Source organism: Apis mellifera, linkage group LG5 (genome assembly GCF_003254395.2).
Source record: "Apis mellifera strain DH4 linkage group LG5, Amel_HAv3.1, whole genome shotgun sequence".
NCBI lineage: Eukaryota > Metazoa > Arthropoda > Insecta > Hymenoptera > Apidae > Apis > Apis mellifera.
Window position 1 is genome coordinate 7,386,500 of NC_037642.1, and position 27,371 is coordinate 7,413,870.

Here is a 27,371-nt window from a genome sequence, read left to right on the forward strand (position 1 = left end):
GATGGATTATAATCAAAATAGCAGACATATGTATTCAAGATTTATAGGATAATATTGTATTCATTTGTTATTTTTTTAAATTAATAAATAGAGATCCATTTAATTAAATAATATTTCAAGTATTATATCTAAAAATGATATTATTTTGACAAAAATATATACTTCATATATCTAGTTTAAATTATGAAATTCAATTAATAATGTTAAAATATATATAATATTTAAATAATATCTTATATAACAAATTTATTTATAACAATAATCAAAAAGAAAAAATATCATTAATATTAATGTTTGAATATTATTATTTGCAATCTTGCTGTTAATTATTTTTTAGTTTATTAAATTGAGTTATACAATATATTAAAATACTTTTATATTTAAATCTTTTATTATTATTTTGAATAATGAAAACTTTTGAAAATAAAATTTTTTATATATCTCTGATGAGATTATCTAATAATAAACAATGAAATATAAATAAGACATTCTTTATTTCTATTTTTTTACGCGAAATTAAAATATATTCTGTTTATTATTTGATTGAGTGTCGATACACATCGTCTTGACTTCTTAAAACAAATATTTAGCATGTGCTACTGCAAGATTTTTGAAACCATTATACAATAATATATGTAGCTATACCTGTGTGCGATAAACTACTAAAACTTGACTTATGAGTGTCTCTTTAACACACACCATGTAAAATATTTACAAAGATTTATGGAGCCCAACTCCTAATTTTCTTTCATTTTTCCCCCAATGTATGATCATGTTGTCTGATACCATAAAGCATGTCCGCGACTGATTTTTTTATAAAAAATATATAATATATATATATATATCTATATAAAATTTCATTTTTTCTTTTCTCAGCCAACATGTCTTCGTACAAATTTAATTCCACTCAGGGGTATTTGATTTTGTTTTCTTCTCAACTTGTTTCTTAACTTTAATTTTTCATTTTCTTTTAATTTAGTACCTGAGGTACTTTAACGCTCAAATAGAAATATAAATGCATCTTTGACCAATTACGATATATATGACGATGAACGTCTAATACCTATTTAATGATTAAAGCACAATGGCAGCAATTTTTCGAATATAATGCAAAAGGCTAAAATTGATGAATGTTGTTGAGCTGCATTCATGACAATTGCATAAAAATCCAATTTTATGCCTTTTGTCAAGAAATTTAATTTGAAATACGAATATGATTATTAATTACAATAAATCTTAATATTTTATATTTGAGAATAACTATAATATGATATTTTATTCGTGTAAATTATTTACATAAATTAAAGTAATTCCTTTTTTAGAAATTAAAATTGTGCTATATTTCACATGCATATCAATGTACAATCATCCATTCATAAATTGTTTACGTACATTGCTTTGAATATGATCATTTTTTTTTTATTACTTTAAAAATTATATTAAATTGCAACATTTTATTCTTTAAATAAAAAATTTCAATCATAAGAGTGCTAAAATTCTAATTATATATATATTGTGAATCACTATAACATTACTATATTCTAATATATACAAAATTTTCTATCCTAGAAGAATGCAATGGTTGTTGACATCTTTTTATCGTCTTGAAAACAGCTCAACTGCCAACGGTGCTAAAAACTATATTCGAAACAAAAATGACAAACGGCTTATGACAATTATTTGTTCCCAAGATGTCTTTACAATAACACACTATCGGTAACATTTTTCTCAGCCTTTTCTTAGAAAACAAGAATGAACGATGAAATGATCATCAAGTTCGATAATTTGTACTTTGCATCTGAGCAGGTGAAATGACAAATTAAAGGATAAAAATTTTGTCACATTATGATCTTGACAAAACAATGTACAACACAAAGCACATATGAATATATTTTTTCATTCTGGTAAGTGTTCCTCCTTTACTAAATCTTATATCTATATCTACAATTTATATTAATAGAGAAAAAATTACCTAAACAATATTAGGTAGATAAAAATTGTCATGAAATCTGCTGTAATTGCAGGGTGTCCATATAGTGATTCTATTCTATTATTTATCAGTATTGTATAAAAGTTTCTTTAACGCAGATTAAATAAATTAGGATATTTGAAGGCAGCTCATCACGAACAAGCCTGTTGCATTTCTGCTTTAGCTGCCTTTATGGCTAAAACCAAATTAAATACATTTTTTGTATATAAAAGAAATTTTATATAAAAATTTTTATATATTTTATTTTAAAAAACACTAATAATTCAAAAAATTATATATATAAAATTTTTACCTTCTCGTTCTCTCCTTCTTAATTTTTTTCTGCGTCTTTCAATAGCGGCAAGTTCAACTTTCACAGCATTATATGTTTTACGTAATTCAGCTAATTTTTGCTGCAATACAGCTATCCTTTGACTACCATCCAATTCAGGATCTATAATATGAAGAAAAAAATTAATAAATTTTTTTATAGTTAATAGAATAAAATTAAGACAGAAACTATTTAATTTTTTACCTAATTCCACATAAAAATTATATTTTGTAGGTCGAGGTGATCTTGATGAATAATTACTCAAATCAGGAACACTACTTATATTCGTATGATTTGTTGAAGTTGAATTAACTCCGCATAAATTAGAACCTTCACTCGTATCATCGCTATCACTTCCACCACCATGTCTACCATGTCTATTACTATGTCTTCCTGTTTTCTTAGTAGTGTTTTTATCACATTCTGAATGCTTTCTACTTCTTTTACGTTTTTTAGGAGATTGTGTTTCTTCAATAGAACGTTTTGCTGGTGGTTTTAATATCCTATCTGCAGAATTTCCTTCAACATTTGGCAATGTATCATCTTCACTAAATCCTGGACCTTTACCACCACTATCATTATCTGCTTCAGAACTATCACGATTATGTTTCATATTATCCTCTGAAGTAGGTGATGAACCACCTGTTCTTTCTTCTCTTGGAGATCCAGAAATATTGGAAATACTTGAATCAGGTGTAGTTGGAGGAGTATTATCCATTACAGGAGCTGCTTCATTGCTCTCTCTTCTCTGTGCAGACATTAATGCAGGTAAATGTTGATGATGAGATTGTTGCCTCACACCAAGAGTAGGATTTTGTTGTATAGATAAAGAAACTGGAACAGATGTTTCTACAGTTTTTGGTAATGCCATACTAAGAGTAGCAACAGTACTGCTGGTTGTACTTTGACCAGATGTAGGTGCACTTGCAAATGGCATTTCCATTAATACTATATTACTTTCTGTAGTTTCAACTTTTGGAGGTGAACAAGATGGACCAGCATTTATTTGTTCTATATTTTCAGTAATAGGTGCTGGAGAACCTGGTATTTCTTCCTCACAAAGCAAAGAATTAATTGTCTCTCCTTCTTCATCTGTTTTTGTAATAGATATTTCTTTAATTTCACTTTTAAATTCACATTCTTGTTGTTGGTGTTTCAATGATTGCATAGGCTTTTGTGTCTGTAATTGTGAATATCTTTCTTGTGTATCTTGAAGCCTATCTAACTCTGCTCTTAATTTAACATCAAAATTTGATGAAGTTTTTACATCTTGTGATTCTTCATTATCAATTATTAGCCTCTGTTCAGAATCACTACTATCTGCAGAATCTACCACATCTTGACTAATTATTTTCTTATGTTTTTCTTTTTCTTTTTCTTTATTAAAATCATGCTCTTTAAATTCATCTTCTATTTTTTTAGATTTATCATTTTCTATGCATTTCCATTCTTCTTCTTGTATTTTTTTATGTTCTATTTTAGTTTCAACAAATTTTTTTATTTCTATTTCTTTTTTTAGTTTAAATTGTTGAAGTTCTTCTTCTTGTTTAATTACCACACACATTATTTCTTTACATTGATTTTCATTATTAATTATAATATCTTCATTTTCTTGTTTTTTATTTTCACTTTCAATTTTAGATCCATGTTGATCTTCTTTATTTTTTTGTGCAATTGCAATATCTAACTTTTTACAAATTTCTTTTGAAGATTTCCACACAACTTCGGAAATTTCTTCTTCTTTTTTGATATCTTTAGTTTTATTACGAAAAGCCATTGCAGCTGAAAGTTTTTCTTCTATTGTAGATGTAGCTGGTAATCTTGCACTAATTGGTGCTGGAACTGTTACAATTGGAGATGAAACAGGTGTTATATCTAATAATTTTGATTCCAGTGATTTTAATTCTGGAGATTGACTATGTAATGGAGATTTAATCATTTCCTTTGGTTCAACAAGGATATCAGATTTATTTGAAATTGTTAATGTTGTATCTTCTCTTACTGATTCAATTTGTAAATTTGAATCTTCTTTATTTAATTCTATTGAATCATTTGCATCATTAGAAGAGAACATCTCTTGTTGATATGTAAATAAATTTTCTTGTTCTGCTTCTGAAACTTCTGCTTCTGATATTATTAAACGATCTTCTGAATCATCATGGGTAGCATCATCATCTCCAGGTAAATCACTAAATAAAAGATCTATACCATTACTTATCTTATTTGTTTCCTCAATGATAGGTATAGGTTTTACTTGATTAAATGGTGGTGACTCACAAAGTTTATCAAATGCTTCTTCACATGTTGTTAATGATGTAGATTGTAATTTATGAGAAGGTAAATTATCTGTAATATCATCAACTCTTTTACTAAACAATTTTTTTACTTTTTTTCGTGAATCAATATCTATTTCTGACTTAGCTTCTTTTATAATTGGTGATACTATTTTTTGTTTTTTCTTAGGACTTTTTGGCTCATCTTCAAATACTCTCTTTTTTATTTTATCTTTTTCTCCACTCGTATCTCGTTTGTTTCGTACTTCAAATTCAAATGGTTCTGGTTCTTTAAATTCATATATATCTTCTGTATTATCTATTATTTTAGATTCAGATATTGTTTCTAATTTTGATGATTCTAAATTTTTTTCCGATTTTGGTGAAACTAAAACAACATTTTCTTTTTCTTCTATTTTTATTTCATCTTCTGGATCTGGTTCAACTCTAACAAGTTCTAATTTCACTGCTTTATCAAAACCTTTTAATTCAGATCGTATTTGATTTAAATCAAAATCTCGACCTTTTGGCTGTTCTTCGTCACTATCTGGTTCAGATTTTATACCTTGCGATTTACTAATTGTCCTTCTTAAACGTCTACCTCTACGCGGTTCTTCCAAATTATCTTTATCTTCTTCACCTTCACTAATTTCATCTGGTTTTATTCTATCTTCTACTCTATATCTTGCTTCCCTACGTTTTCTTTCCTCTGTAGTCTTAGATTTAGTTCTTGTTTGTTCAGATTCTGTAGTATCTGAATCATATGTCTCACTTTCTTCAGTTTCTGATGGAACTATATCTGCATGTCCAGAAGTTCTTCTAGTTCGTCTTCGATGTTCTATATTGGATATATCATTATTTCTTGTTCGTGTTTGACGATTATTTGCTGGTGTTGCTGGACTTTTAGTTCTAGAACTGGAACTTATAACAGACAATGGAGTTGTAGATCTAACTGGTTGAGATATTTCTTTATCTTTATCTTCTCTTTTGACCTCTTTTGTTGAAGATGAAACAATTGATGTAGGTGCAACACTTTGTGCTCGACGTCGATTTTGAGATGTATTTGAATTAGAAACCATTTTTGATGATTTATTTATATTATTCGATAAATTCGTACTAGGAGTTTGAGGTCTTGAAGTAGCTTTAATTCGTTTTACTCTTCCTTGAGCTTGTGTAAAATTCTGTGCTATTCTTGATGGTTTAATCCATTCATCATATCTTGTATTCCATCCAGTATAATGTACTAAATACATTGGTTCTGTACCATCTTTTTCCATGTCAATAATCTTTGCTTCATAAGTAACTTTAGATTCGTGAGTAGGTCCATAATAAACTTTCAGTCTATCTCCTAATTCTACAGGTCCTTTGTAACAAGGAGCTGAATCCGTTAATTGTTCATCTGTACGTGACTTTTCTACTTCATATTCTTTTCGTTTTCTTCCTCGTCTTTTTAAATCTTCATCTATTAATCGTCTTTGTTTAGATAAAGTTTTTCTTTCTGATTCTCTTGATGGAGTTCGTGTTTCTCTATTTTCAGAAGGCGTTTTACCTTTTATATTATCGTCTTTTGATTTTGATCTTGTTTTAGTAGCATCCTCTTCTTTTATTTTATCATCTTTTTTTTCTTGTCTTTTAAATTCATTTTTCTTTTTTTCTATTACTTTCTTCTTTGAGTCTTCTTTATTTTTAGATTTACCTCTATTTGGCAATGATAATGATGTTGAAATTTTTTGAGATTTTTCGCTGGAAGACGATTCAGCTTCACCTTCAATATTTACATCACTTTCTTGTCCACTACCGCTTTCCTCAAATTCATCTTTCTTTTTTATTTTAACAATTTCTTCTTCCTTTATTGATTCTTTCTTAGTTTCTTTCTTTTCCTTTTTTTCCTCTTCCATAATTTTTTTATCTTCTTCTTCTTTTTCATTTTTAGCAATTGATACTTGAGGAGGTACAGGTGTATTTCTGTCCTTATCTCTAATCAAACTTCTTCCGGGACGTTGTTTACGCATAGTACCTCTTGGGTGATTTACCATAGTACAACCTAATTTTCTATAAAAATCTTCAAAGGAGTGTAAGAATTTTTTATAGGCCTGTTTAACCAAATTGTGCGTAGATGGTGAATTTTGCATTGTAAAACTCAGGCGACGTGTTATCAATTTCCATTGATTTTGATTTGTTACACGATTGTAACCTCCTAATTTATAAACGGCACGAAATAATCTATATAAATCTATATCCTCAGAACCAATCATTGGACAATTATTAATAGGTGTTCCTCGATCATCCATAAATTTATATAATTGTGCTACAAAATGATCTTTTTCTTCACGTGGTTCGTCATCAGAACTCTGCAAAATAAATAAAATTTATATAATATGTAAAAACAATAAATTATAACTAGAAAAAAAAAAATCTTACATCAGAATCAAGTTCTCCATCTGAATCACTGTTTCCGCTTGATACAGAATGCCCAAAAAGAGAATCTCTATCCCAATGAGGAGGTAACTCATTCTTTTCTAAAAATAGCAATGCCTTTTCTACTGCAACCTTCAATGTGCTATTTTCAACTTTGTTGACAAGTTCTTTTGTAAATTCAGTGGCTTCTTTCTTCGGAACTGTATAACTAAATATGCAAAAAATATCATAATAATATAAAAAGAAATATTTAAATTAACAGTAATATTGTAAAAATTAATTTTTAATAAATATATTTTTAACAAAAATTAATAATAAACTAAATAAATTTTATATAAAAAAAATTTAATATATTAATATTATTTTATTTGTAAACTTATAAATATATGAATAACTTCATATGTATATATAATATTTATGTAATCATATTTTCCACAGAACTTGTTTACATATAAATTAAAACATTACAATTAAAACTTACTATCGTGCATCCTTAAATGAGCGCACAAGATAGTCATCTCTTACTCTAATTCTCACTGTATCTTGAGCAGTAGGTGCAACTACTAATCCAGGAAACCAATTATCTTTCTTCTTTTTGTCCCCAAGTTCCACACATACAACTCGTCCAATTTCAGGTTCTGTCTCCATTCCTTCTTTTCCAGTTCCACTAGAACCTGAATCACGAGTTCCTCGTGGAGGGCTATCTTCATCATCACTACTTTCATCTCTTTAACAACAATTTATTGATAAATATTAATTCAAATTATATTGCAAAATTATGCTGTATTATTTCACTATACTCACTGTGCTTGTCTAGAGCGCCGTCCTCTTCTACCTCCAATTACTGGATTGCCAAAATGCTCTGGATGTGTCAAAGGAAGTTGGTCCAAAGTTTCGCTTTCTGCAAAATGTCGTCCACTTTTTAGACAAAGTGCAGTTCTTCTTAATGTTGTAATATCTCCATCATCAAAAACTACAGTATATTGACTGCAGTCTTGGATTTTAGTAATAGTAGCTTCCACATATTCTTTTCTATCTCCATGTTTAGCTTCAACAACTGCACCTACTCTTAAAGTTCCTTTTATCTGATCATCAGCTACTGTTGCTGTACCCAAACCTTGTTTATAAGTCACTCTGCATTTTACTGATCTTACTACTTTTCGAATTTTTGCTTCACAGAAGGCACCCTTGTATTTAGCACTAACCTCCGTACCCACTGATAGGTACGGTGGATCGTCTCCCTGTAACAGAAGATATATCTATATTTAAGATTTATAGTTTTTTATGTATAATTTTTCATGACATACTTTTATAAATATTTTATTATACATTCATTCTTTAAGTAATACAATAATAAGAAATATCTAAAATTTTAATATTTTATTATACAGCTTTAATAAAAAATTATAATAATAATAAATATCAATGAAATTTTAGATAATTATTATTAATTTTTCATCTAAATATACCATTAACATCTAATTTCGTTTTAAATTTCTATTATTAAACATTTTTATTATTATTAACGATAACCGAAAAATAAAAGTATCAAAATTGATTTAAAAACATTAACTGTCTTGTATGATGAGCTATTGTTTATGTAGGCGATCATGCCTCGCAGGTACAGATTATTTTTAAATCGAAATTGTCCTACGATAAACAAGAAGATATTCGCACGAAGATATTTCGTTGAAATAAAACTCATACTTTGATATCTTAACCACGTTTTCAAAACGGAGTCCACTACGTTCGTGACAGCCTGTCGATTTCTCAGACATCAGGTAATAGTTGTAACCTCGAAGGTACTTTAGGTGAGACATTCGTCCGAAGTAAATGACCTGCGAAAGCGTTGTAACTACATAACAAAAGCACGGATTTTACTTTCTCGGTACGCACGGCAGAAAAAAGAACTCAACTATACAATCTTTGCGCACTTGTTTCTACGTCAACTTTGCTCCCGCCTGTTTCCTTACCAGCATCTTCTAGCGCTCCACGATCTCCATATAAATAATCTTAAGACACTGGGATGTGTGTGACATTAAAATCGAAATTTACATTATATTATTGAAAGTAATAACACAGGAAAAATCACGTAGACACGGAACCTGACCCCTTTCGTGAAACCAACACTTCTCGGCTCGAATGCGTACAAGCTCCTGTTCCCTGCCCATTTCCACCCCGACGCAACTTGTCAGCTAGCCACTCGACTCCTATTGGATGATGTCTTTGCACTCTCTGAAAACAACTGACCAAAGATACGAAATTAAAAATATTATTTTATTGATAAATTATTAATAATTTTAATAGCTATATTATTATGTTAATAAGTTAAGATTTTTCAATAAAGTTTAAAAATAAATGAATATCTATTTAAGATAAAAATTGAAATAATAGAAAGACCGCACTGCGCATACGACAGGGATGTATCAATGTGTTCATAACATCATGATTTTGGGTCGTTTCATCATTTCTTTTAAGAATATTTGAATAAAAGTAATCTCGTATTCTCAATACAATATTGATGTATTTTTGTTATTAAATTTAATATGTATATATCATGTGGATTATCAAAAGTAAATAATATTTGTTTTTAAAACAAAACAATGTTTTGAAATCGATATTTTTTTAAAATAATAATTATATGATATTGTGCGAAGTATTATATAATTTCTAATAATGTCATATAAAGATTGATATGATTCTAATATGACAAACAAATAAAGAATTTATAATTTAAACATGTTAGTATGCATAAAATATATTACAATTTCTAAAATATACATCACATATATTTTTATTCTTAAATGTAAAATGTAATATTATATATTCATTAAAATAAATAATGCTAATTTTAATTTTTAAAATATATATATATGTATATATATATATATATATATATATATATACATATACTTGAACAGTTAATTTTTTTAATTGAATATATATATATAAGTTAATATATATTATTCCAAGAATTTTATAATATAATTATAATAAGAATAAAAAATAAAAATTAATAAAGATTGTTTTGAAAAATATCTATAAATTTATAAATATATATATGTAATTTTGACATGAGGCTAGTCATTCTTTCACTTATTTATAAGTAAAGAGAATTATATTTAAATAAAATATTAATTAATCTAAAACATAAGTTTTAATTAAACATCATTATAAAATCTCTAAAATAAATCAACGAGTAAATTCGATTATTTTCAATAATCACTGTTTGAATATTTGTTGACAGAATCATATTTAGATTTTGCCATGTGCCTTCATGTTACGTTCCTGTCTGTGGTCGTCTGCTGTGACGCGGAACAAAATGGCGTCGAGTAATGAAGTGCCGGTAGAAATCAACCAGAGTGGCATGTGCACAGCAGAGAATTCAGTAAGTTTTAGCTCAATATTTTCATGAAAGTAAAGAGAAAAAATCTTAACAATGTTTTTGATATATTAATATCATTACGAGCAATGAGCGATATTTCATAAACTTTTAAAAGAAGAAAATGTTTGAATGTCGTTTGTCATTATAGTTTTCACTATAGCTAAGTATCTTAAAGACAAATTGATTAGCTCGGACTTATTTCTTTAAGTTTCCTAGATATATTTTTAAGAATAATTTTTAATCATTTGAAATTATTTGTCAATATTATTATAAGAAAATTAAATTACGTTTCCTTTATATGGCTTGTACTTTTCATATGATAATATAGAAATATGTGTGCGTATAAAGAATCTCGTTTGATCATTCGATCTTAAATAGACGCCATTCGTTTTGGCGGGCACGTGTACGTCTTTGGTGTCGACAAAAACGAGTATATTTAACGACTTCATCATTGTGAAGTCTTTAAGTTTTCTGTTACTGATGAACAACATTGTAATTAATATTTAATAATAATTTTTATTATATATACATAATAATAATGTTTATTATATTAAATGAAAAAACATTTATATATTTTAATTTAAGATAATGAACTCATATCACGTGTTTGTAGATTTTTTTCTTAAATATGTATAAATCCTAATTAGTTATAATATTTTTCATAAAATTAATAATTTAATAGGTTTAATTATTATAGAAATATATTTTTTAATACAATATTATATTTTTATCTAATAAATTTAATAATATAAATATAATTAATATATTTTGTTCTTCTAGATTAATTATATATATGTATATATAAATATATATATATATATATAATTATTAATGATATAAAATATAATATATATTATATTTTGTCATTAATAATTTTTGTTTTTGTATTATTATAGGTGTCAAAAATGGAATCTATGGAAGTTACAGAAAATACTGCATTAAACAAAGATGCAACACCATCATCTTGTAGGGAATCTATATCTGTGGATGATATGACATCTCGAGATTATTATTTTGATTCATATGCACATTATGGAATTCATGAAGAAATGCTGAAGGATGAAGTGCGTACAGTGACTTATCGTAATTCTATGTATCACAATAAGCACCTTTTCAAAGGAAAAACTGTTCTTGATATTGGCTGTGGAACTGGTATACTTTCAATGTTTGCTGCTAAAGCTGGAGCAGCCAGAGTTATTGGTATTGAGTGTTCTAATATCGTTGAATATGCAGAAAAAATTGTGGAAGCAAATCAACTGTCAAATGTCATAACAATACTTAAAGGCAAAGTTGAAGAGGTTTCGCTACCTGATGGCATTGAAAAAGTTGACATAATTATTTCTGAATGGATGGGTTATTGTTTATTTTATGAATCAATGTTAGATACAGTGCTTTTTGCTAGAGATAAATGGCTTCGTGAAGATGGAATGTTATTTCCTGATAAAGCAACTTTATTTATTTGTGGCATTGAAGATAGACAATATAAAGATGAAAAAATAAACTGGTGGGATGATGTATATGGATTTGATATGAGTAGTATAAGAAAAGTAGCAATTAGTGAACCTCTAGTGGATGTTGTGGACCCAAAACAAGTTGTTACAAATGCATGCCTCATTAAAGAAGTTGATTTATACACAGTAACTAAGGCTGATTTAGAATTTTCATCACCATTTACACTACAAGTTCGTAGAAATGACTATGTCCAAGCATTAGTCACATTCTTTAACATCGAATTCACCAAGTGCCACAAACGTATCGGCTTCAGTACAGCACCAGAAGTACAGTATACTCATTGGAAACAAACTGTATTCTACTTTGATGAATACATGACCGTTAAGAAAGGAGAAGAAATATATGGTGTATTTTCAATGAAACCTAATGCAAGGAACTACAGAGATTTGGATTTCAGCATTGAATTGGACTTCAAAGGAGAGTTGTGCCAAGTACATGAGACTAATACTTATCGTATGCGCTGATATCTATCAGATTATTTATCTTCTTCCTTTTATTTCCATGATTCATAACATTGTAATCAAATAGAAATCAAGACTTTAATTATCATTGAATTATATTAGATGATTTAATGAAATTTAATAGTACGGTACAATGAATGGTGTGAATTATTTTAATGTTTTCATCCTTTAAATATAAGAAAGTTAGAGGCTTCCTGCTTAAGAATTATAACGTCCAGAATCTTTGTTAATCTAGTAAGAGTTTGCAATGTGACCTACAATTAAGGAAAATAGAATTGATATACTTAATCACAATTAGTGTACATTTACAAGACATTATTTCATGTAAGTGTGTATTAGAAATATGAATACTATGATAGTTTCATATTTTTATTTTTTCCTGTGACCATTTTGTATTACATATTGTAAATTTCTGTCTTTCTTTTATGTATAACTTATAATTTTGCGCTATTAAATCATTATTGATTTGATATTGTATAAAATTACCAACTTTTTATTTACCACATTTTTGTACCGTATTCTTAAAAACTAATTTTTTTTCAAATTTTTGACCTGTAGATTATGCATATTAAACTAAATTTCAAATAATTTCTAAATGCTCGTTTACATTATGTATGACAAATGAAAAATTTATATTATATTTTGTTAATTTGATAGTAAATTGAACCTCATTGTTAGTACTATTCATTTTATCAAAACCTTTCTATAATTATGTTTGATATTAGTAATATTTATGTTACATATACATTATAATCTTTTTAAAGTACTATATATATAACATTTATATTACTAATAATATTAATATAACATTGTATAAATATTTAAGATTTTTGCAACGATAAAATATTTGATGAGTATCTAGTAAATATAAAGTTCAATATTCTATAAACATTATTTAAAATTAATTCTTTATTAATCTATGTATTGACACATGAAAATTTTATATTTTGTGTATTTTCTTAAATTATTATTATATCAATTTTCATAACGTAAAAATTAGAATTAAATTTTTTTAAAAATTTTCAAATATACATTCTATTCTAAAGTTAATAATCCATTTATAACATTTTAAAATTTTAATCCATATTAGATATAACTTCAGAAAATAATACAATATGTTTAAAATATATGTGTAAATAAATAGAAAAGTTTTTATATTATATTTTTTTTACTTATTTTTTTTTTTATTATTATTAAAAAAAATCAAAAATTCAATATTAATTTCAATACATTATATGTTGTTTAAAAAATTTTCTTTAATTATTAAAATATTACATTTTAATATTGCTTTCTAATAAATATTAATATTTATTAATTACAAAATTTTTTTAAATACTCGTATTAAAAATAAAAAATATTTATTAAATTTAAAAATCAAAAATGCATAAATATGAAAGAAAAAGTACTTTTCCATAAACAGAAATTAATTATGAAATTTAATATAATATAATTATATATATGAAATGATCTTCAAATGAAGTGATAAGTGTAATATGTCAATATGAAGTAATATATCAAAATATTACAAAATTTTAAGCAAATAATTATTTGATATCAATTTATATCAGAAATAAGTAAACAAAAAAATTTAATAAATTTTATAGTTGTTATCTATATATCATATAATTTTTTTCTAAAATAAGAAAAATGTTCATAACATATGCTGCAATTATTTGACAATCTTATATACTAACAAAATGAATGCATACACACCCACCCACCCACCCACACACACACACACACACGTTTACTATTTATTTCAAAATTGAAAAAAAATAAAAATTATTTTTCTTCTCATATATAATTAGAACTTAAAAGATAAGGAAATAATTGTTTTTATATAGTTTAACGATTTATATAGCATTTTATAACAAAGTTTTGTACAATTGGCTATATAGTACAATATTATTATTGCAATGAAAGCAATATTTTCACTTATTAAAGTATAATTTACACAATGATATTAATTATAATCATAAATATTGTATAACTCTAAAAAATTATGAATATCTATAAATCAAACAAAGTTATTAAGTAGCTAAACCCTTCAAACAATTTGCTAATTTTTGCGTTTTATAATCAGTTCTTAATTGTATAAAATTTATTAAAACATTACGATCTAATGTTGCCTGTAATAAAAAAATATTTTAATTTTAATTAATATAAAAAATTGCTTAATTAAATTTTAATTAAATTATAATACATACCAATTGATCTCCTGTACAAACTTGTTTCAAATTTTCTGGTTTAACTAATAATAAATTGCATAAAGCATATAAAGTATCAAACAAAGAAGTAACAAGATCTATTTCAAGTTCTTTAACACATTTACGATATTCGTTCATATCGCATATCGCACACATAGCACCAGCAGAATTAAACTGAAACTGTTGTAAATGATCATAAATAACTTTATGAAATCGTACTCCAAGTTCAGTTAAAACATTATTTAAATTTTTTCCATCTAAAGTACTTCGAATATGTCGTATCATCCCGTTTACATACTGAACTACTGTTAAACAAGCTGAAGTGCTTAAAGTATCCACATCAGTTTCAGGTTTAAAATCAGTCTTTCGTTGTTCATTTTGTAAGTATACTTTTACCCAACCAATAATAGCATTTATACTTCTATCTAATCCTGTCTCTAGTTTCATATCAATTTGATCCAATATAATTTTTTTTTTTAACATGCAATCTCCATGTTTGGGTGTTGATCTAAAAAAAAATTATATATTTTATATATTTTAGAAGCATTCTTAAAAATGAAATATAAAATTGATAAAATAAATCATACACAATAAGAGGTATCACACTGTCATTAAATTGTTCTTCTAATAACCGTACAATTGCATTGCATTGACGTACAATATTGAAAAAATGTATTTCAGGTTGAGTTCTACTTTCAGGAATTGGTACACTTTGTAAACCCAATTCTAATGCATAATCAACATGTTCACTTATTAAATATTGTAATAATATTTCAAAAATTTGAAGTGCATTCATTGGTATTTCATCAGATTTTGATAATAACTGACATCTTTGAAACGCCACTTTACTTCTTTGTAATAAAGCAATTGCAAGTTCTTCTGATAAAAATGTCTCTCCTCCATAATTTTCTATTTGTGCAATATTAATATTAGTTCTTGCACCTAAAACTGCTTGTAGATCTCTTCTTAATTCTTGAAATCCTCCACTCTGCAATTGTTTCTTTTGATGATTTTTAGACTCATAATATTCAATAAGAAGAGCTGCTGATTTTTCTCTCAATGCTTTTATTTCAATACTAAAATATTGCATTGATTAATGTTTAATTATTATATATATTATTATATTCTCTCAGTTATTCTATTAACTTACATGATATAAGTATCCAGATATTTTTGAAATATATTTCTAGTAAGTTTAGTAAGATACATTTCATCAGTACATATATTAAACATTTTTAATTCTGTAGACAATTTCACAGTCCTTGTATATAAATCATATAAATTTTTAAGATACTTATCAGAATCAGTTTTATCTGCTAATTTAGCAACTGCATATTTTTGAAGTCTTAAATGGTAAATATTTAATACAAATTTTGCCATTACTTGTTCAGGATTTGTAAATACTTGTTGCATTAATTTGTGATATTTCGTACACATAGGTATAACATCCTGAAAAACATCCTTTCCACCAAATGAACCCATCTGGCTTTGTTCTATAAATGCATCTATGCATTGAGAATATCCTTTAAAATGAGTTAAGACTGATGCTAATTCTCTCATACGATTAGCATCTTCCCTATTATGTGCTCTAACAAATTCTTCTATAAGATTTCTTTCAATTTCATCATATTTAGCAGTAATTTTTTTCTTGGCATGTTCAAATTTTTCAGATGGTAATTCTTGTGAAATAAGGTGAAGTTTTTGTATCACATCTGCTGCTTCATATAGCTATTATAAAATAAAGCATTTTAATTTTTATTTTATATATAATGTAATCACAAATATATAAAATAAATATTTGTACCGATGACTTATCTGTAAAAATTGGATCTGTCAAAGGTCCAGGGCTTAAAAAATCTGAAAAATGTCTCATTAATTTTTGAGCCTCAACAGCTCTAGCTCTTGGTGTATTAACACTTTCCAATTGATCTCCTAAATGTAAAACTTTAGTAGCCACAAGATTTATTCTTTCATCTAATTGATGAAAGAGATCAATAGAATGTTTATTTCTTTCTTGTAATTCAAGAATTTCAAGTATATGTTTTGCTTCTTCATCTTTTAATGCTGTTTCAAGTTTATCACATTTTTTTTGTTGACGTTCTTGTAGAATTTGTAAATCTTTAATTGCTTGTAAAAATGTCTCATGCACTATTGTAGGATCGAAAAATGTCTTTCCATCGTCTTTTATCGTATCATTAAGTGTTCTCCAAGCAAGTCTTTCAACAAATTCTTCAGGATCAAATGGATCCTGAAACGATATTATGATATTAAAAAAAAATTATTATTAATATTTTATAAATTAATAACAAAATAATTAAATTTATTATTTTAATATTACAATTTACCTGTTCTAATTCTTTCATATACTGTTGCATCATTTTGATAAAATTCAAATGACAATTATGAAAGTAAGGTTACAATATATTGTGAAATATAAATATTATTTCGATTAAATAAAAATAATAAAAAGATACATAAATTTTAATAAAATGTTATCAATCATTTATTAAAAACTACAATTTGACTAAAAAACATTTTATCTTTCAATTATTTAACTTTTAATGTATCCTATTCTATTTCATATTAACTATACAAAGAAGAACATATACATTTATACTTACTTGAATATCTGTAAATATATCGTATAGTTCATATACCATTACAAATTAAAATTAGATTGTAATTAATGTATTTATAAAAAATAATTAATTTTCAACTTATACATGATATTTATTTTTTATAATCATACATTCTACTTATTACATACGTTCTTTTTATGAAGTTTCATACATTATTATTAATTAATTCATATTATTATTATATTGAAATAAATCCCATAATTACGAAATATTCTTATTTTGTTTCATAAAAATTCTGTAATAACAATACAAAAACAAGATTAATTGCAATCGTAATATTTTTTGTATTTGTACAAAATATGTCTTTTCTCTCTTTTCTTTCTTCTTTTTTTATACGATATATAAAGTCTTTTTTGGTATTAATATTGCAGAATAAAATTTTACTAGAGTAATTTGATTTATTAAATATTTTTTAAGTATTTTTATAAGAAAGCAAAAACAATTGATAACGAGTATGTAATACAAAATAATATAACTAGATTTGAATAATAATTGATGCAAAAGTAAAGTAATATTGTAGTTAAAAAATTTTATCTTACAAATTCATATGAAACACACTTTATGAATATAGTTACAGAACAAAATATATTGAATTTCAAACGCTAGAATATTTTACAAACGGTATGATGTATTTATAATAGGCGAATAGTTTCATAAATTTTATGAGTAGCAAGTTTAAAAAATTGATGTAACTTTACAGAAGTTACCAATTGGAAGTGTTTTTAATATGCGTGTGTGTATATATATATATATATACACACACACACATATACACATTTTTATATGTATAAGTATTACAACTTTTTGTAATAATGTTGAAATATTTATTAATATATCATTGTTAAATTATACTAATGAGCACTGAAAAAAAAGAGGGAGGCAGCAACAACGGCATGTTTCAATTATATCATTACTCTAATTCTTGTTTATCTCAAGAGTTGGAATAGATGTGGAAAAATGTTTGGGTAATATGAAGAGTAAGAATGACTGTTCTAAGACAAAAAATATTCAATTATACATGTTACAATAACGCTAAAAAATAAAAGTGCTTATCTTTATAACCACGATACATAGTATTACGTATTTTATAAATTCGAATTGTTGTTAAACACATCATTGCATAGAATCAATGATTATCAATGCTTCGAGAAATTATCTATGGTCAATTTTTTGTATTAAATAATTAGCAAATGAATAATTATGTTCTTCTTTCTTAAAAAAAAAAAAAGAAGATAGAACAAAAGTTGTTTTATTCAACTCTATAATAGAGTTGGTGGTCCATAATTAATAATGTTTCACACCTCATTTTTTTTTTTTTATATAAACTGAAACTTCCACAATCTTTCTTATGTCTTCTTGTAATCTTTAAGCAGTATAAAACTGCTACCATAAGATGTCCTTCTGGAATTAATAGATTTAACATTAATATACAAGTATAAATTTTTCAAATTATAATTTTCAGTTATATTTATGTAATTATTCATTATTATATATAAAAAGAACTTACTTTGGTTTTAATTGCAAAATTACATTTCTCAGCAGCATCCAGATTTAGAGGATTCAATTGGACGTCCATGTTCTATTTTCACTTTATTTGCTGGATCACTGTTACCACTTGATGGAGGACCCACTCTAAGTTTTATTTCTGCAGCCATTGTCATAAAAGCTTGTTCTACATTCATTGCATTTTTTGCAGATGTTTCCAAAAATGGTATACCAAGTTGATCTGCATATTCCTATTTATAAAATTTAAAATATTTATTAAGATAAGAATACATTTTTGACATTAAATTAATAACAAATATAGGAATAAAAGAAACATTATGAAATTTAATAAATATTTGAAATATTTAATAAATATTATGAAATATTATGAACAAATTTTGATTAATTATTTTACGATATATATATTTTTTTTTATAGATTTCTTACTTTTGCTGTTGTGTAATCAACAACTTTTTTAGTATGAAGATCACATTTATTGCCGACTAACAACTTATTCACATTATCACAAGCATAACGATCAATTTCTTCGAGCCATTGTTTAACATTATTAAATGTTTCCTGATCTGTGCAGTCATAAACAACAATAATACCATGTGCACCTCTGTAATAAGAACTTGTAATTGTTCTAAACCGTTCTTGACCTGCTGTATCCCAAATTTGTAATTTTATTGTTTTTCCATCTAGATCAATTGTTCGTATTTTGAAATCTACACCAATAGTACTGATATAACTTTCTGTATATGTGTCATCAGCAAAACGGAGTAAAAGACATGATTTTCCAACTCCTGAATCTCCAATTAAAAGTAACTTAAACAAGTAATCACTGCAAAAAAATATTTACAATGAATAAATAAATTAATTTAATAAATTGCATGTATAATCTTATAAATTTTTTATACATTTTATTTTACTTTTATTTTTTATAATTTATGATATTTAATACAATGCAAAATATTATACATATCAAATCAAATATTGGTTACATATTTATTTTAATTATTATTTAAAAATAATTTTTAAATTTTTTAGAGTATAGAATTTAATGAACATAAGTTCATTAAATGATTAATCTTTTGATATATATAAATATAAATAGCTTAAAAATTAAAATTTATAACAATTAAAATCAATTGATACAATTATAATCTTATCTAAACAATAAATAATATATATAAGATTATTATAATTAAATAAAAATAAGATTACATATTAAACTATAATTATTGAATATTTAAGTAAAATGAATCATAAACATTTAAAAAGATTAAAAAAAAAATTTGTAAATATATTAAAAATTAAAATTAACTTTTTTCTTTAAAATTATAGAAATATTTTCTAACACTTTTAAACAAATATATATATATATATATTACACAATTTTTTAATAATTATAATAAAAATATATAATAAAAATGTTATTTGGATTATTTTGACAAATAAAAATGTTTAATAAAACAAATTTTGTCTTATATTTTTTTATAACATTTATTAAGATGAATCTTAAATTATATTTATAATTTCTCAATTTAAAATTTTTAAATTTTAAATAAATAATCAATGAATTAATGAAAAAAAAAATATACGGAACAAATTAAAAAAATTAAAAATAAGTACAACAGAAAATGAATTTCTAAAATATGGCTTACGAATATGAATAGCAAGGGAGGGGGAAAAGGTGAATCTGTCAGATAGTAAACGTTAAACAAAACTTTATCACATTAATTCAGCTATATAATGTATAAATAATATTAAATCTTTCTGATTTAATTCAATTGTTAGAGTTATAAATAATTGATTATGTGATATTTTCACAAAATGAACATTCTTAGATACACTTATGTCTGCGCAAAAAAAAGTTTACTCACTACTCGGGATTCATAGTGGACATGCTATGCTTAAGAACACTCTTACTGATATCTGTATTGTTGTTGCGGAAATCTAAAAAATAAACACAATTCGATGAAATCAACAATATGACAATATAAATTCACAGATCACGTTCTTTAATATGAAAGATCTGTAACAATGGCGGTCACGGTAACTCCTCCCCAACCAGCAAATGAAATGTCTACCATTGACGTAATGCCAGAATGGCAGCAGGTGCTGTTTCACTCCCTCTATTTGACGGGACACGAGCAATTCAGTGCAAAACCACGTCTGCGCATTTATCTTTAAAGATCACTTTCTTTCTTTTTATTTTTTTATAATTTTTTAAATTTTTATTCTTCTTTTCAATATATTTTACAATTTTTTAATATTACAAATAAATATAATACTAAAAATTCTCTACAAACGAATAAATATATTAATTGTTTCTATAAAAAATTAAAAATTATATTGAATATTTTAGAAATATATATCATTGTATATGTATCTGAAGTCACGACTTTAGAATATCTTTCAAGATATTGTTTCTAAGTATGATCAATATAATAAGTGAGTAGGTATTTATTATGTACAAGTTATCTATGTGTGTATATATTTATACACATTTAAAGAAAACTGTTCGTTATTTAAATACTAAAATTTTTGTCTGTATTATTTATAATAAATTATCTATTTTCAGATAAAAATAAATATTTCTTTTACAAAATATTAATCTGATGTGATAATGTAAGTTAATAATTTCTAACATATATAGATATATAGATATATATATTTTTAAGTTAATAAAAATAAATTTTTTTTAAATTATATATATATATATATATATATATATAAAATTAATTATATTTAAATATTTAATGAGAATTATTTTAACCAATCAAAGTTTTTATTGTTTTTTTTTTTAATGTATATAAATATGTTATAAAAAGAAAATCTATATTATATGTTATATTGCATTTTCAATTATCTATTTCTAATTATCAATTTTTCCAAGTTTAAAATTATTTAAACAACTTTTTCTTTATTAAAATAGATTTAATTTTTTATAATGAATTAAATATTAAACTATATTTTTAATGTTAAATTATACTTTTTTCTGTAGATAAATATTTATATAAATTAGTATAAATTTATGTTGAAATTTTATAAATATAGTTGAAATTTTATACATTTATATGTTATAATTATATATATGCATTTATATTTTAACATTTCTAATATGAAAATTTTTTCATTACTTTTATAATATATTAAATTTATAATAAATTGAGCATTATTTAAAATATGAAATGATTATTTTAATAAAATATAATTTAAAAATATCTTTTCTTTTCTTTAGAGAAAATCATCAATAAAATTTCTGTATTAATATAAAAAGTGGAAAATTACCATTAATGTCGCCTATATTTTCTAAAAATGTATCTTCAACTGAATTATTTTTTCGAACTGTAAATGGAAGTAAATTGAAGCTTATTGATAAAAGTGTCAAAACTAAAAATGTTATGAAATTTGTTTTATATAAAAATATACATTTGAATGTGAATATAACTCTTCTTGTGTTACTTGGAACAATAGTTTTATGGAAGACATTTAATATTTTCATACCATTTATTGGATGTGTACTAATATTAGTATTGCAATTTATTTCTTTTATTACTTCTGTAAACAAAGGTTTGTTAATTAATTATCATGAACTTTTAGATTTATGTTAATTTCTGTATTTTATTTATAGATACATTAATAGTGATAGAGTCTGTTGGAATATATACTGAAGGAAGAAGAACATTTTGTGGTCTTAATTCTTGTGAATTTATTCCTTGGGATACAGTTGTAGATATATTTATTAATGAAGTTATAATAGGGGTAAATATTAAAAATTTATGATAGAGATAATTTTTTAAATATTTGATATATAGATATATTTGAAATATATTGACATATTACATATATTTGAAATATATTGATATAATTAAAAAATAATTGACATATATTAATATTTATAATATTTATATATTTAGCAAAAGGTATTATATTATCTTACCTTTATAATAAGAGATACATTTAATGAAAAAGATTCAATAAAATTAGTTCCTTTATTTCAAAACTTAATACCTGAAAGAAGATGCCTGGAATATATGTACGAAAAACTAGCTGGATTGATTGGACCCAAAAAAAAGAAAGTTTAACTTTAACAGTGCCTGGTTCATATTGGTTGTGTCATAAGAATAATATATATAAATTTGTTTTTAAGTATCACCGTACAACTAGGTAAATATTTTTGATATTAGATATATTGAATATTATTTAGAATTTTAATTGATTAATTATATTAGTAATCATTAATTAAATATATTCTTAACATATATATTTGTAGAAATGAAAAGCAATTTAATTTTGAAAAAGAATTAATGAAAATTATTAGAAGAATTATAAAAAATCAACCTCCTCGAAAACAACAATTTTGTACAAGAAACTTATTAGTTACTTTCAGTATCCTTTTTTTTTAATAACAAAATAAAAAATATATTTCCAAAATCAATTTAATTTTAAATATTTTGTATTCGTTATTAAAATTTTCTTAACTACATTTCATAATAAATAGATCGTACATCATGGACTAGACAAGATAAAATATTTGCAATGATGAAATTGAAAAAACGATCTCTTGTAGCATTTTCTCATGCATTTATATTAACTATAAAACTATTCCATTCTGTAGAAATGGAACAAAATTTATGTAAAATAACATCTTTTCCTTCAAATGATACTTTAATTTATCAAAACGAAAATTCAAATAATACACATACAGATAAAAATAAAAATGAGAAAGAAGATAAAAAATGTTTAATACATTCCTCTAAAAATGATTATTCAAAAAAAGATAATCAGTATGAAAATATTTTTCAATTAAATAATAATATGGTAAATGATAATTTTAAAAAATTATCAGTGAATGAAGAATCGAAAAAACAAATAATGAACCGCGAAGATGCAAACCAATTTTATAAAAATCAAAATATATCATTTAAGGTATGTATATCATGAAAGTAATAACATTGAATGATAGAATAAAAAAAAAATATTAATATATAATATTAACTTACAGGATAATAATCAATTATCATTACAGAAAATTGATAGAAAAAACAATGAATTATCAGATGATAAAATAAAATTAAATGAGGATAATATTCAAAAAAACTTTATTGAATATAAAGATGATTTTATAAATAATACTAAAATGCTAAATAATAATAGTACTCTTGATGACATTAATGTAGATTCTGCAAATTTACCATATCAATATTTAATAGAAAAAGAAATAGAAAATGCAAAACAAAATATTAAAAAATATAGATTAAGTAACATGGAAGAAGTAAATGAAAAAAATACTACAAATTATATACCTACAAATATTATCAAAATGCAAGAGTCATCTTGTCCTAAAAGAAGAAAATATACATTAAATAACGAATCACGATCTTCTGATATTACAGATTTAGTAATGGAAGGATTAATGTTTACAATTCGTCAAGGGAAAGATGCTGTAGCAGTTATAGAACAAAAAACTAAATTAGAGGTAGATGAGATATTAGAAAATTCTGAAAAAATTGAAATAAAAAAAAGTGAAAAATGTTTACAAAATTCTAGTTTGCTTGGTTTAGAAAATTTAATAACAATGATTGATTTACCAAAAAAAAATGAATCTGAAAATAAATATCAAAATGTAGTTAATCAAGAATATACTTTAAAAAATAAATCTATAAATAAACACATATTTAATAATATAAAATATCCCTTAACAAATAATAAAATTAATGAACAAAATATTGCATCTGAAGTAGAACATATAAAATGGAATACTTGTAATAACTCTATTTTAGCTAGTACTAGTTTTTCATACAATGATAATAGCTTAGATATTACAAATAAATATTGTTATACTGAAACATATGATGATTATAAATGCAAAGAAGATATAAATTTTATTGTAAATAAAAATTTAAAATATAAAGAAGAAAAAGAGGAAGAAGAGGAAGATATAATACCTGAAGCATTACAAGATGCAATTTTTGAATCTTCTGATTTATCTCTTAAATTAGATAAATGTGAGGATAAATTACAATTAATATCAAATAAGGATTTATTAATGGATGATATTGACAATGAAGAATTGAAATCTGAAGTAGACAAGAATGAATTTAATTCTCATTTTAATAAAAATTCACACTCTAAAATATATTTAAAAAATGATTATCCAGATTACAATTCTTCTGAAAACTCTGTTCTAAATGAAACACAAAAATTATGTAATAATACAATATATGAATCTACATATAAAGATACACGCAAATTAAGTGTTCCAGTAATTATTTCAAATCAAATTATTACTCTGGATCAAATACCTTTACCTTTACAGAAAATACTTAAAAATAGATTATCAATGAAACAAAATTGCTTAAATAATGAAAATAAAATAAATAAAGACAATATTGAAAGTTGCAATATACAATTATGTCAAGTGAAAAATAATGTTTCTAACATAGAAGTAGAAAATCAAAGTGCAAATAGTAATATATTAACATTATCCAAACATTATCAAAAATCTATAAAAGATAATAAAGAAGTATATGATAAAAATACTTTATCTCCAATATTTAAAAAAGAAATGAAAGAAATAAAATATTCTGATATTGCAAAAAATAATGTAAAAAAAGAATTACAAGAACAAAAAAATTGTATTGACAAAACAAAATTGCCATTAGTTAAAATAAAGGATATAACACAAGAATTTTATAAAGATCTTTCATATTTGCAAAAAAAGAAAAATTTAACAAATCAAAAGTACCTCAGATCAAGAAAGAAATCATTAATATTGAATGATGCTCGTAATGATGAAATGCATATACAAATGGTTAAATTTTTTCAAGATATTACAAGAGGTGCCAAGGTTGTTATAAGGCGCATAAATATAAATAAATATTCATAGTTTAATATAAAATGTTAATAAAATATTCATTTTTAAAAATAGAAATATAAAAAACTTTAAAATATTTTAATTTATAATTTTAACAGTACATTTAGAATTTTTTGTACATGTATTTCATTTAATAAATAAATGTATATTATTTAGAATAATTATATATCAATTTAATGTTCTAATAATTTGTTAATATAACATGTCTTTTCTCGTTCAATTTGATCCATGATAGCTTTTAAATTATTCAATTTATTTATAGTATTTTGCAATTTAGAATCTAAATAATCAAAACATATTTTATTTTTATTAAAATTAAGATTTCCTCTCATATATTGGTCTTGCTGCAAAATAGGTAGGTCATTTATAATTGATTTCTGAAACTTCTTCAGCATCTGCAAAATATAATTATATATATGTTTAATAATTATAATATGTATAATAATTATGTTTTAATAAATGAGACAAAATTTAAAAAATTAAAAAAGATAAATATAATAAATAAATTTATTACATATAAAGATACTATAGAATTTATTATAATCATTTATTACGTTCATATCACTTTTTAATTTAATAAATTTTTGAAGTTCATCTGCACATCGTGATGGATATCGTTCTCGAGCATCACAGACTTCAAAAACTGCATCTTCACATTGTTGTTCAATATCGTCTAAAAAATTAAATTAAAAAAAAATATAATTATTTTATTATTTTAACCTTTATCTTTTATTGTTTTAAAATTTTTATACTTACCCATTGCTAATAATATTTAGATTATTATATTTCAATTTAAAACGATATTATTTTTAATTAATTTCAAAGTAAAAATATACATATTTCATTTAAATGAATATTAACAAATATGTTTATATAATATTTATACTATAAAGAAAAAAAGAATAAAAAGTAATAATAAAGTATATAACGAAGAGAAAATAATTAAAATTTAATGTTATTAGAAATTTAATAGAAATAGAAAGAGGCTAAGTACAAATATTGTTTTCAGTATATTTATTAGAAATGATTAAAACCTCGAAAGGATACCTTAAAAGATTTCGAGTTCTCGAATTTCGAAATTTATGAAATTTTATGAATTTTTTATTGTCTATTTTTATGAAAAGTAATGAATAATTTATAAAAAATTATGAAAATATTTTTATAATACAAATTTATTTTTATTTATTTAATGATAATTTCATTAATTTTATATTTGAACTTTTAACTAATTTTAATTGATATGATTTTATTAATTCATTATGATAATTTATATAAATTTTCTTTTTTATAAACAAAAGATGACTTACTATTGGTTCGTCATGAACCTAAGATTGGAAAATTCTAGAAATCAAAATTTATTATGATTTTAATTTTTAACAAAATACTTAGTATTCCTTTAGAGAGAGAGAGAGAGAGAGAGAGAGAGAGAGAGAGATTTTGTTTCGAGAATTTCGAGTTTCGAGAATTTCGAGAACATTTACAAAGTTTTGGATTTGAATTTTATAAATCATTATTTTTTTATACGTGATGATTTTATTTATATGTGATATTTTAATATATTATTGTTTGAAAGATTTATTTGATTAAATATATAATTTAACTTAAATAAATAAAATTTATATATTATAAATTTGTATATTATACTATATATATTTAATTTCATGTAATGTAAAATGACATTAATTTTATTTTGATTGAAATAAATTTTTGTTTAATATAATTTTTATTTTTAATCATTTTAAAAAATTATAATATTTTTTAAAATTGTGATAGGAATATTTTATTCTATGAAAAATATATAAACA

The 27,371-nt window shown here is 23.8% G+C and overlaps 6 protein-coding genes across 12 annotated transcripts; 2 read left to right on the forward strand and 4 right to left on the reverse strand.

The window, feature by feature from the left end:
- Nucleotides 1-477: 477 nt before the first annotated feature.
- LOC409456 (AT-rich interactive domain-containing protein 4B) lies at nt 478-9,204 on the reverse strand. 2 transcript variants are annotated; one of them, XM_016912161.2, is made up of 8 exons: nt 8,965-9,204; nt 8,699-8,829; nt 7,796-8,232; nt 7,473-7,718; nt 6,995-7,199; nt 2,505-6,924; nt 2,283-2,423; nt 478-2,165 (listed from the first exon to the last, which is right to left on the reverse strand). In XM_016912161.2, exons 4-8 carry the CDS (start codon nt 7,637-7,639, stop codon nt 2,122-2,124), a joined length of 4,977 nt encoding a protein of 1,658 aa, XP_016767650.1. In that variant the 5' UTR covers nt 7,640-7,718; nt 7,796-8,232; nt 8,699-8,829; nt 8,965-9,204; the 3' UTR covers nt 478-2,121. The 2 variants fall into 2 exon arrangements, with proteins under 2 accessions (XP_016767650.1, XP_006564269.1); XM_006564206.3 differs by lacking the exon at nt 8,699-8,829 and having other exon boundaries at nt 1,850-2,165; nt 8,965-9,203.
- Nucleotides 9,205-10,238: 1,034 nt separating this feature from the next.
- Nucleotides 10,239-13,015, forward strand: LOC725362 (protein arginine N-methyltransferase 1). Of its 2 annotated transcripts, none has more exons than XM_026440664.1 (2): nt 10,239-10,379; nt 11,273-13,015. In XM_026440664.1, exons 1-2 carry the CDS (start codon nt 10,269-10,271, stop codon nt 12,350-12,352), a joined length of 1,191 nt encoding a protein of 396 aa, XP_026296449.1. In that variant the 5' UTR covers nt 10,239-10,268; the 3' UTR covers nt 12,353-13,015. The 2 variants fall into 2 exon arrangements, with proteins under 2 accessions (XP_026296449.1, XP_026296450.1); XM_026440665.1 differs by lacking the exon at nt 10,239-10,379 and adding an exon at nt 10,742-10,868.
- Nucleotides 13,016-14,179: 1,164 nt separating this feature from the next.
- Nucleotides 14,180-18,003, reverse strand: LOC552574 (exocyst complex component 5). Of its 4 annotated transcripts, XR_003304649.1 has the most exons (7): nt 17,178-18,003; nt 16,361-16,804; nt 15,707-16,284; nt 15,144-15,632; nt 14,823-15,064; nt 14,557-14,736; nt 14,180-14,478 (listed from the first exon to the last, which is right to left on the reverse strand). XR_003304649.1 is itself a non-coding variant. In XM_026440666.1 (6 exons), the coding sequence occupies exons 1-6, from the start codon at nt 17,214-17,216 to the stop codon at nt 14,380-14,382; spliced, it is 2,157 nt and encodes a 718-aa protein (XP_026296451.1). In that variant the 5' UTR covers nt 17,217-18,003; the 3' UTR covers nt 14,180-14,379. The 4 variants fall into 4 exon arrangements, 3 of the variants coding, with proteins under 3 accessions (XP_026296451.1, XP_624953.1, XP_026296452.1); XM_026440666.1 differs by having other exon boundaries at nt 14,557-15,064; XM_624950.5 differs by having other exon boundaries at nt 14,194-14,478; nt 14,557-15,064; nt 16,902-18,003.
- Nucleotides 18,004-18,428: 425 nt separating this feature from the next.
- LOC102654987 (ras-related protein Rab-1A) lies at nt 18,429-21,009 on the reverse strand. Its single transcript, XM_006564210.3, has 4 exons — nt 20,567-21,009; nt 19,128-19,524; nt 18,703-18,931; nt 18,429-18,596 (listed from the first exon to the last, which is right to left on the reverse strand). The coding sequence occupies exons 1-3, from the start codon at nt 20,587-20,589 to the stop codon at nt 18,731-18,733; spliced, it is 621 nt and encodes a 206-aa protein (XP_006564273.1). The 5' UTR covers nt 20,590-21,009; the 3' UTR covers nt 18,429-18,596; nt 18,703-18,730.
- Nucleotides 20,855-25,721, forward strand: LOC725298 (MATH and LRR domain-containing protein PFE0570w-like). The gene is made up of 8 exons (XM_016912074.2): nt 20,855-21,137; nt 21,268-21,314; nt 21,928-22,259; nt 22,321-22,451; nt 22,607-22,856; nt 22,963-23,078; nt 23,191-23,618; nt 23,656-25,721. Exons 5-8 carry the CDS (start codon nt 22,711-22,713, stop codon nt 25,576-25,578), a joined length of 2,613 nt encoding a protein of 870 aa, XP_016767563.2. The 5' UTR covers nt 20,855-21,137; nt 21,268-21,314; nt 21,928-22,259; nt 22,321-22,451; nt 22,607-22,710; the 3' UTR covers nt 25,579-25,721.
- On the reverse strand, nt 25,718-27,024 carry LOC100578191. Of its 2 annotated transcripts, none has more exons than XM_003250386.4 (4): nt 26,874-27,024; nt 26,323-26,328; nt 26,121-26,239; nt 25,718-25,961 (listed from the first exon to the last, which is right to left on the reverse strand). In XM_003250386.4, exons 2-4 carry the CDS (start codon nt 26,324-26,326, stop codon nt 25,740-25,742), a joined length of 345 nt encoding a protein of 114 aa, XP_003250434.2. In that variant the 5' UTR covers nt 26,327-26,328; nt 26,874-27,024; the 3' UTR covers nt 25,718-25,739. The 2 variants fall into 2 exon arrangements, with proteins under 2 accessions (XP_003250434.2, XP_006564271.2); XM_006564208.3 differs by lacking the exon at nt 26,874-27,024 and adding an exon at nt 26,614-26,741.
- Nucleotides 27,025-27,371: the final 347 nt, after the last annotated feature.